This window comes from Clytia hemisphaerica, unplaced genomic scaffold (genome assembly GCF_902728285.1).
Source record: "Clytia hemisphaerica strain Z4C2 unplaced genomic scaffold, Clytia hemisphaerica genome assembly, whole genome shotgun sequence".
NCBI lineage: Eukaryota > Metazoa > Cnidaria > Hydrozoa > Leptothecata > Clytiidae > Clytia > Clytia hemisphaerica.
The window spans coordinates 225,907-242,877 of NW_027103247.1; the positions used below are offsets into that span (position 1 = coordinate 225,907).

Genomic DNA, 16,971 nt, shown 5'->3' on the forward strand with positions numbered 1-16,971 from the left:
TAGATCTACTGTTCATTATATATTTAATTAAGGTTACTTTATCATACTATCAAAAGTTGAAATGAAATTATCATAGGTTACATGTGAGATGAATAACCGGACAGTATCGGTAACTCCGAAAATTCCGGTTCTTCACTTTTTGACCTGTTGATTAATCAATAATTACATTTTGAAAGTATCTTTAAACATCATCATTTATGAATTAGCTGCACTTTTAGTATTATATTATATTTGGGAATACAAAATTACTATTTGTACTGAAATTTCTTTTTCCATGAGTTTATATTGGCTTGATATCACCTCTCTTTATTTAATTATTTGATAAATAAGGACATCTTCCCCGGATTGAAAATTTGACCTGAAAATTTGCTTTGCTTTTCTCCAATCATTCTCCATCATTTTGTATACAGTATCAAAAATAGAATTATGAGTTAATGGCATAAACATAGTTTTAATTATCATTAGTTCCTTATTGAGGAAGTCTTCTGCTTTTAAATCTTTATTATAAGAACAATCATTAAAGCGTTCTTTTAAAAGTGAACACATTCTCCAATACAGTATTTTTCCTTGTCAAATTTCGTACAAACACAAAAATAAGATACAAGAGGAATTCGTGAGTGTCAAGGGTCGCGTATTAACAGACAGAAAGAAGGCCATTAATGAAACGAAAAATGTCACAAGACTATACTATAACTGAAAAAGAAATGTCCAATTTTGACTTTCTACAGCATTAAGAGATAATCGATTAAGTGAAATGGCACGAGAGAGAAAGAGAGGGGTCCATTATCGTTATGTTATAAAGTATTGAATAACGGAAACTAATACAAACACAATCTTTTTCCTGCTGTATGTTTTTTAGAAAGAAAAGAAAAAGGAATTAATGGACAAAAGTTGATGACTGGAGAAAAACAACAAAAGAAAAGATACAACAAGAAAGGGGGAAACCACCATGTGAATACAAATGAAGTTATTGAGGAAGGAACCGGCTGACGCACGACAAAGAACGAAAACTACATATAAATAAGCGAATAGAACAACACAAGTGGGAATTGCTTTTAGATACATTTTATATTGACTTGTTGATTGACTGTCTATGAGACCGAATGTCAACAAATTAAAAGCTTTTTGGGTACCTACAATGATTTTGTGGTTTAATGCATTGGTTTTCATTTTTCTCAAACTCAAGAGATGTTATACACTTGGTTGTTTGTGATTTTAAAGAAATAACATTTGTATGAACATTATTATCTTACCAAGCTGTCGGTTGGTTTAAAAGTAGAAGAGGTCAATAACATTTTTGTTTCTGCTCAAAAATTATTTGAAAAAACAGAATCTGTGTTTGCGATTGAAGAATATCATCTCTCTAAATCTCTTGTGTTGATTGTATCTAGAAAAACACACTATTAAAATCAGCTGATTATCAAAGAAAGAGCTGGGTTGAAGAATATATTGGATTTTGCAGACAGTAAAACTTGTGGTACAAACATGTGGTTTTGGTTTGGTTTATTATTGACATTCTACTGCAAGACTCATGGTAAGAAACTTGCAAAAATATAACAGAACGATATATATATTCTGGCAAATTGGATATTTAGCTCAGCAGACAAGTATATTTATTTATCAAGAGTTATAACTGATCCAAATATAAATTTCCTTAGTTGAGATATGGCATATACGTTGATGATATTATATCGGCTTCCCTAGATCTATTTATGAAATCTGGCTTTTAGATTTTCAAGGAAATGGTGATATAATTTTCATAGAAAACCAGCAAGACAGAGGATTCTGAGAATAAAGTTTAGGAAAAAGAAATCAATCGATTTTCGTCGTCTTTGTTAGTGAGATAGAGAGGGGTATCAGGTGTCTTTTTAAGAGAACTTTCTTTTACTTCAATGTTCGAAAGGCCAAGTACAGTAGATCGGTACATTGCAAAAAGAATTAGAAATGACTCTATAAGAATGTACAAAATAAATCTGTGATTATTTTCGGAAAACAACTTATTGTGATTTTAGAAGAGAATAGAATAAGACTATTCTTCTGAGTCTATGAAAGAAGAAGCTAATACCACGAGGGAATAACAACAAATAGTCGAGAAAATCTTTTCGACTTTATTTTTTTTTGTACAATGAGTGTGATGGACAAAGAAAAGAGGAACCTTAGGATAAAGACTGCCCAATTATTACAGATTACAGCTAAAGAACTCTCTTAATTGATATCAAGAAAACAACTTCTTGGAGATTGACGTTCCATGAACTTACTTACAACTTGAAGTTTATAAAACTACATGTGTTGCGATACGTTTTTGATTTCGAGAGCCAAAATCGTCATCCGTTCATTACGTCAGCGAAAATAAAACACTTGAAGAAGCAAGATTTTCGACCATTTAACAACTTAATTGAATTGAGTTGAAAGAGTTGTTTTGATATTAAGTTATGGAGTCTCTTGTAGTTATGATGTTTTTGATTTTTCTTCCTTTGATAAATGGTAAGCTGTGGAGAGTTTTTCATTTCTGTTGGGGGTAATTGCAAAGAAAAACAACATCGTAGCTTCTTCTATGATCGCTGTCTTTGAGAATCATTGTCTTTGAGAAGATTTTAACCTTCTTTTTTTAATCATGGTCATTTTCTTAAACCTCAAACTCATCATGGGTCTCGAACAATCCAATTAGCATTGAGATTAGTAAGGTAAAGAAAGAAGGGCTTCAACTAATGAATAGTCTGATTAATAGCCTTAAAAGTTTTGCAGCAGTGTCGTCCTTAAGCAGTATTTTTAAAAAAGCTATTAGTCAGGAAGAAAAGACACTTTTTCTTTCTGACTGACATCGCTCTACTTATGTATCGAGCACTGTATACGCCCCCCAGCGGTTTGCGTGAATGCGTGAATGCGTGAATGGGCATTTTCGGTTGCGTGAATGCGTGAATTGAAAAAACTTGCGTGAATGTGAAAATCCACTTTTTAACTGCGTGAATGCGTGAATCTGGGCTATTTTTTGCGTGAATACGTGAATTTTCCCTTTTTTCCACTGATTGTGTGCAGTGTTCCCGATTTTCCAATGTTTCTCCGATTTTTCCCGAAAATTTTCCGATTTTCTGAAAAATTGGGTTATTGCGTGAAACTCGAGGAAAATTTGCGTGATTGCGTGGTTTGAGGGTCCGCTGGGGGGGGGGTGGTGATGCTCGTATACTGAAGAAATACTTAAAGAAGCTATTAGAAGTTCTGACCGAATCTATGACCCACTACGAGCTAAACATCATCTAAAGAATGATATTAAAATCATACGCCATAACAAAAAACAATCGTTCAAATCTTCCTTTGCAGGTCTCTCGATCACTGAAGACATAGCAGAACAGATTGAAGTTGAAAATGAAGACAGCTCATTGATCCATTTCGAAAGTGGTCAACAGAATAATGACCAAGGAAAATCATCAAAGAACTTAGATAACCTTTTACAGAAACCAACGCAAATTTGGAATGTTCCTAACGAGCTATCTATACACCCATCATCATGTAAGGACATTCCTTTGTCAATCAAATACTGTTTGACGCTTGTTTCACACCTTTTATTTATTAAAACTAAAAGCCATAAATGATTAACTCAGTGAAAGATACGAACATGATTCAATCGTTGTGAGAGGAGCTTAAAGTATTCTTGATTTTCACCATCGTATCAAATCTTCTTTGACTTATTCAATCGTAAACACTTCATATTAAGTCTGATAACCATAAATGGTTAATTTAGTTTACAACTGATTTGAGGGGGATTCGATGACAGCTTCATTGTGAGACGAATACACGTTTTTTTTTATATAAGAACATCAAAAATTTTCGAAGCCTTCGGATGTTCTTAGTTTTTTGGATTTGAAGCCTAAAAATGTTCTTAAAATGTTCTTATTTTCAGCATTTTTTGAGAATTTTGATGTAATTTCTTAACAAATTGCATGTTTTTAAGTATCCAAAGCCTTAGTATGTTCTTAGAATGTTCTTAAATTTTTGGGCCTCGAAGCCTTATGTTCTTATATAGTTTGTTCTTATAAAAAAAAAACGTGTAAGTCGGGAATTTATAATATCGACAATTTTGACCAACTTTATCAAAACTTTCATTTCCAGGCGAGCAATATACATACTGTGAGAGAGAAGACCGACCAGCAGAGGGAGTTTACAGACGTTTACCCATCTACCCTTGGTGGTATTATTCATGTGAGGGTAACAAAGTCAAATGTCAACCATGCCCCTCCACTGAAGATCTCGATCATCCAACTTTATTCTTCTCAGAAAGATGCCAGAAATGTATTTCAGAATTTAAAGGTAAGTGAGACGGAGAAAGGAATGAGCTTATGTCTTGGGATGCTAAAATCCTCATTAGGCTTGTCTAGAACAAGCTTGGGGTAGACTAAAACACATTTTTCATCATGCTAAGTTTACTGGCAATACAAGAAAACATTGCATTCGTCTTTTGCACTACTGTTTTTTACACACTTTTGGTTTTTGCTTATAACGAGACATATCTGACGGTGAGGGAGACATTTTGTTTCCTTCGATACAGTACATACATCTAAAGTACGCAAAAGGTTTTTCACGTATAGATGCCAACGACGAAAACACCGTCTCTCTCGGGTGCTCTTTGAAGACACCCGTCACAAAAAGACAAGTGAGCGACTGCTTAATTAAATCTAATCAATATTCATTTTCGTATTCTTTCTACATTTAGACGAGAAGATCGCATGCCCACCAAAAACTAAAGAAGGTAATTAAATTTCTCTCTATTTTTGTAGTTTTCGATCGCTTGCCCATTCATGTTATTAATATACCGTTGATTGAAATGGGCTAATTTCGTTTGATTCGAAGAGCGCATCTCGCTTTTAAAAAGAAGTCGTTAGGAGGAACTTATGCGTTAAGTTCATTACCGGAGTAATTAGTCATTAAGAATCTAATTATCCAGGAAAGAATGGAGGATATTATAAATTATAAGAGAATGTCTATCGAGAATTAAAGACTCGGTTAAATATCTGCTTTAGGGACGTCCCGTCCATCCGGTTATATAGCCTATAAGAACACATTATCACTTTGAAAGCACCTATAAATTCACATAACGAGTTTAAAAATTACATAAACCAAAATTGTTAATTTTTTTTTTTGCACCATAGATGAGAAAACAAGCAACTGGACGAAATTGAAATTGATGTTTTGGTAAATTAGTGGAATAATGATATTAACATCACGAAAAAAACGAAAACAGATTTTACATTTTACAATTTTATTACCAAGAATCTTTTATATTTTTATTTATTCTTCAAAAGATTTTATTAATTTATTCTAATTTTTTTAATAGCGAACAAGGAAAAAATCATTTTAGGGTACCTGGTATTTTCTGGTATTTCCAAGAGAGAAATTTCAAATACACACAAAACCAACGTTGAATTCTCAAATTGTTTGGACTTAATTCTACTAAGTTATTGTTTTAGAAAATTTAATTCTGTTTAAAAGAAAATATTTTTGTTTTATCAATTTTTATATATACAGATATTGTAAATAATAACAAAAACAGTTTTTATCTTCATTCAAAATATATTATTTTCAAGCTTAATCCAAGAAGAAAAATAGACCCCCCCCTAAGAAGGATAGCCGATGGTCAAAGGCCAAAATACTTTTGAAGGATTTCATAAGTTTAGGAGAGAGAAGGAGCATAATGTCTTGGTGACCAGGTGATATTGTAAAATCCAAATCTAAATTTCTACAGAGAGCTCAAGGAGGATTTTCAATGAATTCAAACGAACAAATCTTTGAGATTAGTCAAAAACAATATCTCATGTCACAAAAATAAACACTAGCTGTCAGCAGAAGGATGATATTGTATGTTTAAAAGAGGAAGTTATACAACCCCTCAGCTCCTTTCCTATGGTCGGAAAACCTTTTCTTTGTTATTCTTAGAGACTGATGATGATCATTTGTTTGTATTTTTTCTATAAGAACAATCACCAACAGATCGTATGAAGATTGCTTTTCAAGAAAACTAAGAAAATTGGAACTTCAATAGAGGATCTGAAGTTTATTCTCACGACCAAATTTCTTAAATTTTCTTGACAAAAAAGGTCTTAATTAAGTTCGCAGACAACTCACGAATTAAAGAATTTGGTGAACGAGTTCATGCGTCGATATAAGATGAATCTCTCTTTTTATATCACCCTGCCTGATAATTTACCAGAAACCCTACCAAAATACGAAAAAACCCATCAGAGGGGGGGGGGGCTATTTTTCAACAAAAATATCATACACATTGTGTGGTCAACCTTGGATGAATTTCAGATTTCATTGACGTAATGATATTTCAAAATACCCCTCTCTATCTAAATCAATTCAATTCAGAGCTGAGGGAATTCCCTCCATCATTGAAAGTGGTTCTAAATCAAGTTGCGGTTGCTAAAAATCATGACTTTTAATAAGCAACTTACAAATATTAGAGACGTTTTCTAATAAAATGATTTCATTGGAAGGGAAGCCAGGGATAATTACTAGCCGCTTTATACTAGTTTTATTTATCCAGCTATAGATTTTCCTGACGTCAAAACACTTATTTACTCTGTCTGAGGAGAGCCCGCCCGATTGGAGCGGATTAAAAGATTTCTGCTAAAACAAACTTCGTTCCTTCGTCTGTCGGCCTAACATGTAAGTACAGGCCATTTCTAGACTGGAGTCGTTTATAATGCGTGTAATACAGTAGTATAGGCGTTATATGATAATACGATTATTGTTACGGGATTTAGTTTGTATAAACTAAAATTTGTTCCTCCATTACTTTTTGCTTTATTTCTACTGTGTTAGTCGTCTAGTTTACTAGACTAGGCAATTTCAAACTTTTTATATGATCAGAAACTGAAGCCAGGTAGCACAAGAATTATTTGTATGTATTTTTTGGATAGACTTTCCGATAGCAGCGGCGGATCTGAGGGGGTTCAAATGGTTCAGCTGAACCACCCCAACCCTTTTAGTAAATAAAAAATACAAAGACCCTTTCTTCAAGTGAAATCTAGTTTTCTGATCGGAGCTGATTTTTCTTCTTGGTCATATCTCGATATTATTTTACCAGGGGTTGTATGCATGTGGCGTGCGATTCCGTGGTGCGCGCGACAAAATTAGCTTTTTCCGCGCTAAAAAATATCTTTAGGTTATCGGCGTAGCTAGCTTTCCCGCGCTGTAAAAAATCTTTGTTATGATTTTTTTTTTTTGCGGGATTACATATCTAGCTGCTTCTATGCTAGGAAATCTTTAATTTTGAACCTGGTTCAGAAAATGCATCCAGTGAAATGGCAAATTTGAGGTGGTTCAAGGAAATTTCTCGAAAATACGAGACCGAACCTGACCGACCGTTTTGAGCGTAAAAGATTTTCCTACAAAAATAACATTCAGTCGCATGTCGTCGCCGGCAAAATATTGAAATGATTTGAAGGGTAGCCATTCGTACGGCAAACGACCTCACTTCTTTGCAAGCGTTCAATGCAGTGTTTTAAAGAAAGGAATTGAAGTCCTGAAAAGTGTTAATAATCAGGCAATTACTTATCTTTTTGAGGACATTTTTGGTTCAATTTAATCAGTAAATTTGAGAGAATCACACAACAATATCAATCAATGTATGATGATTTTGACAAAGGCTCTGTGTGATGGAATTTTCATCTGCTTTTGTTTGATGTGGTGAAGAGTGACAAAAGAAAAAGAAAAGACGACTTTCATTCTGAGGAAACATTTTTGTTTTGGTTTATCTTTAGAGGAGAAGCATTCATACCAACAAAAACAAAACTTAAATAAATTTTGCTTGATAAATGAAGTTTGGAATTTTTTATGGGAAAGGACTTAATTGTGCAGAATTGTGAATATTTGCTGGAAGTTCATCGTGTCTTGAATATAATCACGAGATTTACGTTTGGCTCTTCTCCCCTCATCGGACATCGGGAATATCACGGGGAAAAAATCTACCTAGCTATGTATGGATCACGTGATTTGCGATTGGCTACGTTTCAAGAGAGTCTTCTCCCATCATTGGACATTGATGAATTTCACATGGCTACGTTTCGAGAGATTCTTCTCCCATCATTGGACATTGATAAATTTCACATGGAAAAAAAGCTAGCTAGCTTTATTTTTGAAAACTATTATAGAAAAACAAAACAAAATTTGTTTTATAACAGAGACTGGAAGAAAGGTTCGGTTAGGGAACAACATTTTAGCAATTTGATTGAATTTGGTTGAAGAATGAAATTTCTGGAAAGGTGAACCTTCATGCATGCTTCAAGATAATGTGATGCGAGGAAATATTTTGGATTTCGTCATGTCATAATATGGTACTTTTATACAAAAAGAGATATTGGTGACCTCTGAAAAATTACCCTCTAATTGTTGTAGGTGGTAATTTTGCAATTTTTTGGTAAAAATCACCCAATTAGCATTTTGTAATGACCTCCAATTTATGAAATTTTCCTGATAAAGTGCCAAAACCTTCATTTTCCTTGTTTTTTTTTGGGAAAATCCCCCCAAAATCAGTTAATAATGACCCCCCATTTTATGAATTTTCTCTGAGAGTACTGTACTGCCCCTGCATCTTCCACCCCCCCTATAAGTAAGCATAAAAGAGTACAATTGAATGCAGAATTTATGAAATGATATATAACAACAATCTCTACAATAGAATTATAAACAACACTCCATACAATTGAAAAAGTTGAAAAAGTGCTTTCCTACAGATTGTTGATGATTACTGTTAGTACCTTTAATAATTCTTAAAAACATCAAACTTTTTTATGAGATTATTCATCTAATTTCTGAATGAGAGCTAGAATTTCTTGAGTCTATTTGCACATAAAACACATTATATCAGTACTCATGGTGTACTCCACTTTTTGGCAATCTTTTATTTTTCCATCTTATTGTATTCCCTTGTATTATATGTATTATATAAATAATCTCCTTTATTTTTTAACTTGATCACTGTTTTCAAAATATTATCCATTTCTGGTTTTATAATGTAAACATACTCAACATGAAAAGTTTTTGCTTGATTGTCAGCCAATTAATTCGCTACAAAGAAATTCCATAAAAAATGGTTATAAGAATAAATTATCGAACTTTTTCACGAAATGAAACTGAAGTGTGTAAAGTATTTAATATTATAAATTGTCTTATTTTTTCTTCAAACTTTTCTTGAAAACCATTTATTTGCTCTTTTATCCATGGCTTTCTCAAAAACATTTTCTGCAAGAACCATGAATATATAAAAGAATATACACCAAACAAGCAGTTTTGAGCATGATCTGGGTGTCTGTTTTATCAAAATAAAAGGTCAAACCAAAGAAATATAAGAAATATAATACTCTTTTTCTTTGCTCAAACTATATTTCCGTTTTATGAACGTTTTATGTGCGTTTTATGTACGTTTTATGTGCGCAATTGCAGTTAGGGAATTTCCCAATGTATATATGAATATCACCACAAACGATTATTACACGTTCAGCGTCTGGCTGTTCAAGCCGGGTCAAAAAAAAATTGGTCTGCCGCCCTCCTTTCAGCGCATGTTAACCCGCTGAGGCCTATGTTTGGAGTTCATAGGTAATGGGAACTGCAGACGTGCAGGCGCTCATTAACGTCCCCTATGTTGAATGGAAAAAAGGCGACACCGCCCAAACAGGGCGGGTGCAAAATTTACGCCCAAAACGTTTGTTCCGAAAATTTTTTTTTGAAAAGAGATTTTTGAACCCCCTCAGAAAAATCCCAGATCCGCCTCTGGATAGGTGTATAATCACCGATCCAGGAGCAGAAAAATACATTGAATAAGAACTTGCATACCTCGGCCGCTAGTTTTTCTGCTGCATCGATATCAATTTCTTTCTCTTGTTGAGCTGCATTCTCACGCTTCTCCAAGTCTGAATGGAATAGAAAAATATTATAACTTAGAATATTTATACCTAAAAAAGAACGAAAACGAAAAGGACCTTGGACATAACGTAGAATCTAAGAGTTAAGTCTTGTGCAAATTTCGTGCACATTCTTTATTCATTATTCATGATATGCACCACTGGAGAGTCTTCTGTAAAATTTTAAAATTTTCCTCCCAAAACGTCATTTAAACAATAGAAAAAGTGACTATTGGGTGGAAAAAACCATGAAAAAAAGTTCTACACTTGAAAGAAGAGTGGGGGAGCGTTCTACCACATCCCTGAGACCCAAATAAAATTTGAACAACCAGTAGTATAATGTTATACGTTAGGTTTTATTGTCATGTATCTCTACAAAGTTCACCAACAACGATTTAAGAAAAGAACGAATTTCACCTTCTTTGAACTTTTTCCTCTTAACATCAAAAGCTTTCGTTCGCAGTCTTGCTTTTTCTTTTGCGGCCAATACTTTATCAAATGCAGCTTTGGCTTCCGAATCAGTCAATATTTTGAAAGCTTCACTCAACTCGATGAACAGGTCAGCTGTGAAAAAAAACAATGGATGTACAAATTTCACAAGATTTTATGGTAATTCTCACTTCTTAATCTTTTATATAAAATTTAGTTATGTAAGTTTAACCCTTCGAACATTGACCTTTTTTTTACTAAGGGTTCAGTCACCTGTCTGTTTGGTATATATACATTAGAGCAGAATGTAAACTTGACTAATATATGTATCATGTGTTGACAATTGACTCGTTCGATTTGACTGAAATTTGTTCCTGGAGACTCATTTGTCACATAAACGAGACCATTAAGAGAAAAAAATCGACCAATGAGTATTTGGTACTTTGCAGACCGGTCTGTAAAATACACGTTTACCACCTGCTGGAAGTGGACTTGAAGTTTTCACTTCTTTTCACTAAAAGTTACAGGGGTCCTATTTTTGGGATTTTCAGCACGTGCTGTCAACAATGATGCCAAAGTTTTCACCAATATTTGTTGTGTACCAATTGCACTTGCAAAACCTCAAGTCAATTGGATAAATACTTGGATAAAGAATTCTCAGGGCAAGCGAAGGGTTAATCATAGCTTCTAAAAACTAGGGGAAATTCCCTAAGTAAATTAAGTTTTTATTATCTTTGACATAATTATTCAGAAGCAAAGAACTTTCCAAAAAAGCAGTTTCTTCCATGAAGAACAGCCTAAGTGTTGTTGAAAATGTAAAAAATTACCTGCTTTAGGATTGTCAGGGTTTTTGTCAGGATGGCACGTCAATGCTTTCTTTCTGTACGCTTTTAATATCTATAAAAATAGATACATCAAAAAAGAAGTTAGATGCAAATGCAGGGTATTGTTACGATAAAAAGCTTCCCGAAAAATATTTCTAAAGTAAGTGAGAAAAAAGAAGAGTAAAAGAAAAATCAAAGTTTCTTAATACAAATTCATAATAGTTACCTCTTTTTGAGAGCTTTCTTGTGTACAACCAAGTATTTCATAATAATTCACTGATTTTCCACCACCACCCATGACTGAAATAAAATGTTTTCTTTTCTAAACTTAGATTTTTTATCTAAAAATATAAAATGTAACACAAAGTATACAACGTTATGGGGAAAGATTTTCACTTTAAAGGTTTTGTTTTGATAGAAAGGTCTGCTGATGCTGATGTAGTAAAAACAGGCGCGACTAAATTAGAAAACATTTTGAAAAAATGAAAATACATTGAATAAAAAAACATTTCTCAAACAAATAGATTTTTACTGATACTCTTTCGAATGTTTTTATGTTTATAATAAATAGAACGTTTTCTATCTTATAAATAGAAATATAGTCTTAAAAACATTCGATTGTAAATTTGCTCGAAATCAACTTTGCTTCGAAATCAACTTTGCAATTTTTTTGTTTACAAAAGCAATAGAATGTGAGGTCACATCTCGAAACAACTTTCGATCTTTCACTTGTTTGTAGGATATCGTTGCGTAAAAAAGTAGCTTTAATTTATCTGACTCAGCATAAAGAGACTGCCTAAAATAAGCTCCTTTTATTCCCGTAGAAAACCTTTAACGAAAAATTGCTAAGAGACAGAAAATGAGGCAGAGTTGCAAAATAAACATTCTTAAGCAACCTCCGAGCTCAAGACTTTTCACACATTAGAAAAAAGTACTCCGTTTTTAAAAAATAACCGAGATGTAAATTACTTTCATATATATTTTTTATATTTTCAAATTTAGACCAAATTATTTGAAAATTCCAAAAGAGTAGTATCAGTTTCTTTTCCTCTCCAAAACATAACATGGTTTCAAGTTATGATATGGTCAAACTGGGTCAAATTGTATATTTACAGTGGTAGTGAACTACCAAATAAATTAAATTTTCATAGACAAAACTAAAATATAAAAAGTATTTCAAAAACGATCTAAATTGCTATAAAAATATGTTTCATGCATCTCAATCAATACAACAGTTTCAGATTTTACTTTAATATAAAACTTCATCATGAGCGTAGCAGCATGGGCTTGAAGAATCTATGCCCCGGAAGCAGGAAATAATCAGGATAGAGCACCTTCTTGCTATCCTTTTTCCTTTATTCTTTCATTTACTGAATATTACTTATTGGACACATGGTATAATGCATGTTCTAAGTTGAATTAAACAGGAAATTTGATTACACACCATGGAAATGAAACTTCAAACTCTTTCCTACGTCACACCACCATCTCCTCCTGTAGAATTGTTAGCTACCTCTTATGAATAAAACATGCACCATGTATCATTTTGTGACTAGCCATTTTATTTTTCAATCTGCATTGGGTTTAGAGCTACCCTGAACAGATTTTGCTAAAGATTCTGTCCATTTGCCATCAGACATATTCTTTGCCCATTCTGGTATGTTGTTTAGGGGAAGTGTAAAGTTGGCCATAGCATTCATTACCAATTCTACTTTATCTGTAATTTAGAAAAAAAGTTTACTTCATCAATAGTTTCCCTAAAGCTAATTATTATTTACATAAAAGGCTGTATGTTTAGAGCACAGCAAGTTATGTCTTTTTTGTCCCTTGTTTTACTATTCCTTGAATAGTATTCACTATCGTGAATAGTATTGAAGCTAGACAGGGCTACTAGCTCAGGCTAAGAAATTAATTAAAGGGGTTTGGCAAACCCATGAATTTACAGCTGAAAGTATTTCCAATTCTTATAGGCCATTTCATGATCGAAATGGATCATGGGTAATCAAGACTGGTTGTGCTCTAGTAACAACTTCCGGTTGGCTAGACGCAAAAATCTTCAAAAAATTTCAAAACTTTGGAGCAATAGTAAGTCTTCAATAGTGCACAGTGGTCCTGATTACCCATTACGCTTTGCGACTGTGAAATGCCCTAATTCACCTTTGTTCATTTCAATATTGTCATCTCTTGGTAGCTCTTTTTCATCTTCATCTTCTGGGATAAATTCTGGAAAACCCAGACCAGTTGATGGCAACTCATCACCAATACCGCCACATGTCAAATGCTAAATAGGGAAGCAATGAATTATCAATCTTGGTGAAATAAAGCACATTTTTGGGATATTATTGATTAACTGAAAAGTTGAGAGACTGTAATTCAAGCAACAAAATATCTATACATTGTTTTGACACAAAAAGAGGTGACCTTAGGATCATCATACCTTATTACAATTTTTTTACAGCTTTTTATTACAATTTCTTTAGGCAGGTCTTTATAATATGAAAGTACCTGGTAGTCAATATTGACATCACCACTAACTACAGGTCCGTCAAAAGAAGCAAAACCATTGATATAATCATCTGGTTTACACACAGCTTCATCCTCGTCCTCATCATCACTGCTATCTGAAGTATCTAAAGCTGTGTTTCCATTAGTACCATCATCAGGTTGTAAAAGTTTATATCCTTCATATTCAATACCACTACCAGCATTGTGTTGAGCATTTTGATCATCATCCCCGCTACTTGTATTTTCTTCAAATTCTTCTTCATTTATAATCATAACATTGCCAACACTTTCTTCACTTTTCATTTCATTTTCAATATTTTTTTCATGGACATTATTTGGATCTGGAGCCATTCTAAATAATACAATGTTTTTTTTTGGCTTCTTTTAAGATTCAAGTACAGTAAGGGTATTTTCTAAACACTTTTCCTTACCACTTTTTACTCTAAAAAATTGAGTTTCATTATTATAGTGGTATATAATAGATTGTTTACCATGATTGGGCAATGAAGAAAATTTTTCCCCTTTAAATGTTCTAAATGGACATCGAATCCAGGGGAAACAATATCATTTTATATGGAGTCTTTGAATGCAAGGACAAAACTGACGAAGAAGTGAGTGTGTGCGATACCAAAGAAGTTATCAAACTGTATATACTGTTTACGAACATCTTTGGAGCCGATGAAAAACATATCTTCAAAAATTTTAAAACAGCGCATGAAAGTATCTGGAAGAAAAGCAGTGACAAGAACCGACCATTGAAAGTTAATTTCTTTGATCAAAAACATAAGGAACGAGTTATGAGTAATAACCCCCCCCCTCTGAATGACAAGATGAGCAAAGAAAACAAAGACAGACAGAGAGACAGACAGACAGACAGATAAAAAAATTCACTCCATTAAGAATTAGTGAATAAGAAACACAAATTAGTCCAAATTTGAGTCTAAGTCTAAGAGTAACAGAAAAAACATAAACAAAAGTCAAGAAGAAAACGAATACCGGGTAGAGGCTGCTGATCTCGGGGCCTAGGCCAAAGGTAGCCCAACCCACCTGAGTTGTTTTATACTCAGAAGTGGCCGATCAAGCGGAACTTGTTTGGCTTGTGCTGGCTATCAAGCATCAACCTGGACAAAGACCAAAGACCACATAGCTTAAACACACCAGGTTAGCCCTGGACTATTGAGGTATTACTTTACTTTCTGCTTCTTTCCATCCAACGTTTCATTCATTATCACGTCTCAATACAAGGGTCCTGTGGCTGGTCACCCAGACATTCAGCCAAATCCTGAGGAGCAGCTGCACATGACAGTGAATAATTTTCCATGTGCAGCTGATCAGGTATCATTTATCCTGAATTATCTGTTTTTTGTTCATCCAACTAATTCGTTCAACTAGTTCTCCTGTTGGCAGTGTAATTTTACTGATTACTGACATAGCTTCACCCTTACTTTTTTTGGGGGGGGGGGGGCTAAGAAATATTTTGGCCTTTAAAGAGCCTGGGGGCTAAAATTACCAAAATATTTGGGGGGACCTAGATTTTTGGGGGGGGCCTAGCTGATCTGACTGAGACTCTGGGGGCTGTTCAGCTAATTTCAAAAGATCTCTTATCTTACTATTAAATCAAGTGTAAAAAGCAAAAGATTTGTAAACATAAATATTAATACAAGTAAAATTGAGTTTTCATTTATCAGTACTGTACTCGCATATATTTTTTATTGACTTCTCTATGGGGGCGGGAGAACAATGTTTTTGTTTTTCCCTAAGTGTTAGGGGACCTAGCACAAGGCAATTTTTTGGGGGGAGCTAAATTGTTGGGGGGGGGCCTTACTTTGTTGGGGGGAGCTAGAAACCTGGCTGAAGTTATGACTGAGTTAAGTACCTACACAGTCTCTGGTTTGGTGCTGTTTGTTTGCAGCCATGCCGACTCGACAAAACTCTCAAACACCATGAGGAATGTTGTATCAGTCAAACTCGTCTATAGTTGGAAGCAGGTACTTGCTGAACTAGCGGAAGAGGCCAGCAACGAAACAATTAGAAATTGCATCAGACTCTATGATCCAGAAAAGCCAACCAAAGATAACGTAAAAACGCTGAAATCGTGTCGAAAGGATCCTTTTATGGAAACATTGAATTTCCTGTCAAAAAAAACTAACTTTATGAACAAAGATGAAGCCATTGAAAAATTATGTGTGGTTATACAAAGCTATTTTCCAGATATATGCCAACTGTGCAACCAGTCATAAAGAGTAAAAATACACGACAGTTCACTCCTAAAATGCGGCTCCTGTGGGCAAGAAGTCCATCGACCATGTTACCTAAATCTGTTAAAGAACATGAATTTGATTGATCAAGATGAGGAATTGAGAGACTTGGTTTACCAAATTCCTGGTATGTTTTATCTTTGCCAACATTGCCAGGAAAACACAATCAACTTTCCACACAAAGCATATAAAGCTGTCAATGCTAATGTCAACAATGTCAACATTAACTCTACCCAGACACCTACACAAATAACCACAAAGACTAACACTACAATCGTTACTGACTCTCCAAAACAAACACCTACACCCTCACTTGCCAAAAGTACTACTGATCTCTCATCAGACACCTCAATACCTCCTCTACAAAGACGATCAAAAACTCTTCCACCAATCCCACTTACACCAAATGTTATTCTAGACAATAAAAATGAAGAAGCAAACAAAAACCTTAATGATGTTAATCATTTAGGGAGAACAGATTTCATGAAGAAAAGATTTCTAAAAGAGATTGAGAACAACACAAAGCTCACATCAAAATCTGCAACCCCCCCAACCCTCTGAAGAATCAAAAGATCTCAACAAGACCAACAACAATACACCTCCAACCTGTCGATTCTATATGAAAGGAAAATGTAAGCATGGTATTCGTGGTAAAAACTGCCAGTACACCCATCCTAAAGCCTGTCCAAAACTCATGAAATACGGAAACAAGGGTCCAAGAGGATGCAATGCTGGAACTAACTGTGCACAATTTCACCCCAGAATGTGCTCTTCCTCAGTTAAAAGTGGCACATGCTTCAATATCCACTGCACTTTTGCACACGTCAAAGGGACCAGATCCATGTCAAAGAAATCAGATCTTCCAACAAAGAACCACAGAGAAACTAACGATTCATTGGATTTTCTCAAAATACTGGACAACTTTCGCCTGCAAATGATCTCATTCATCAACGAAAGTCTCAAACCACCACCACACAATCACCCTACTCAAAAAGTGTCCAAGATGGTAAATCAACAACGATACCAAGCCACAATTCCACCACCACCCATTTGGGG

The 16,971-nt window shown here is 34.3% G+C and overlaps 3 protein-coding genes across 5 annotated transcripts in view; 1 reads left to right on the top strand and 2 right to left on the bottom strand.

The window, feature by feature from the left end:
- The window catches only part of LOC136815883 (dnaJ homolog subfamily C member 17-like), a 52,059-nt gene extending 40,564 nt beyond the window's left edge, over positions 1–11,495 (bottom strand). Inside the window, exons 1-4 of one of the 2 annotated variants that reach the window (XM_067072409.1) lie at positions 11,379–11,489; positions 11,156–11,225; positions 10,317–10,463; positions 9,832–9,908 (exon numbers count right to left, since the gene is read on the bottom strand). In XM_067072409.1, the coding sequence (XP_066928510.1) occupies positions 9,832–9,908; positions 10,317–10,463; positions 11,156–11,225; positions 11,379–11,450 (366 nt within the window). In that variant the 5' untranslated portion in view covers positions 11,451–11,489. Of the gene's footprint in view, positions 1–9,831; positions 9,909–10,316; positions 10,464–11,155; positions 11,226–11,378 lie in introns of both variants that reach the window. The other variant, XM_067072362.1, reaches the window with a different exon arrangement.
- Positions 836–5,589, top strand: LOC136816049 (uncharacterized). 2 transcript variants are annotated; one of them, XM_067072566.1, is made up of 5 exons: positions 836–1,534; positions 3,319–3,507; positions 4,108–4,305; positions 4,709–4,744; positions 5,145–5,427. In XM_067072566.1, exons 1-5 carry the CDS (start codon positions 1,486–1,488, stop codon positions 5,189–5,191), a joined length of 519 nt encoding a protein of 172 aa, XP_066928667.1. In that variant the 5' UTR covers positions 836–1,485; the 3' UTR covers positions 5,192–5,427. The 2 variants fall into 2 exon arrangements, with proteins under 2 accessions (XP_066928667.1, XP_066928613.1); XM_067072512.1 differs by lacking the exon at positions 836–1,534 and adding an exon at positions 2,107–2,484 and having other exon boundaries at positions 5,145–5,589.
- Positions 11,496–12,117: 622 nt separating the features above from the next.
- Positions 12,118–14,093, bottom strand: LOC136814294 (male-enhanced antigen 1-like). Its single transcript, XM_067070850.1, has 3 exons — positions 13,658–14,093; positions 13,310–13,433; positions 12,118–12,869 (listed from the first exon to the last, which is right to left on the bottom strand). The coding sequence occupies exons 1-3, from the start codon at positions 14,006–14,008 to the stop codon at positions 12,721–12,723; spliced, it is 624 nt and encodes a 207-aa protein (XP_066926951.1). The 5' UTR covers positions 14,009–14,093; the 3' UTR covers positions 12,118–12,720.
- Between the last annotated feature and the right edge of the window lie 2,878 nt (positions 14,094–16,971).

Excerpts from the sequence above, each read along its gene's own strand:
- LOC136816049 (XM_067072512.1), top strand. The coding sequence starts at position 2,433 with ATGGAGTCTCTTGTAGTTATGATGTTTTTGATTTTTCTTCCTTTGATA. Across the intron at positions 2,485-3,318 it reads TTTTCTTCCTTTGATAAATG|GTCTCTCGATCACTGAAGAC; the intron begins GTAAGCTGTGGA and ends CTTCCTTTGCAG. Across the intron at positions 3,508-4,107 it reads ATCTATACACCCATCATCAT|GCGAGCAATATACATACTGT; the intron begins GTAAGGACATTC and ends TTTCATTTCCAG.
- LOC136814294 (XM_067070850.1), bottom strand. The coding sequence starts at position 14,008 with ATGGCTCCAGATCCAAATAATGTCCATGAAAAAAATATTGAAAATGAA. Across the intron at positions 13,434-13,657 it reads ATGTCAATATTGACTACCAG|CATTTGACATGTGGCGGTAT; the intron begins GTACTTTCATAT and ends TTCCCTATTTAG. Across the intron at positions 12,870-13,309 it reads CAATATTGAAATGAACAAAG|ATAAAGTAGAATTGGTAATG; the intron begins GTGAATTAGGGC and ends TCTAAATTACAG.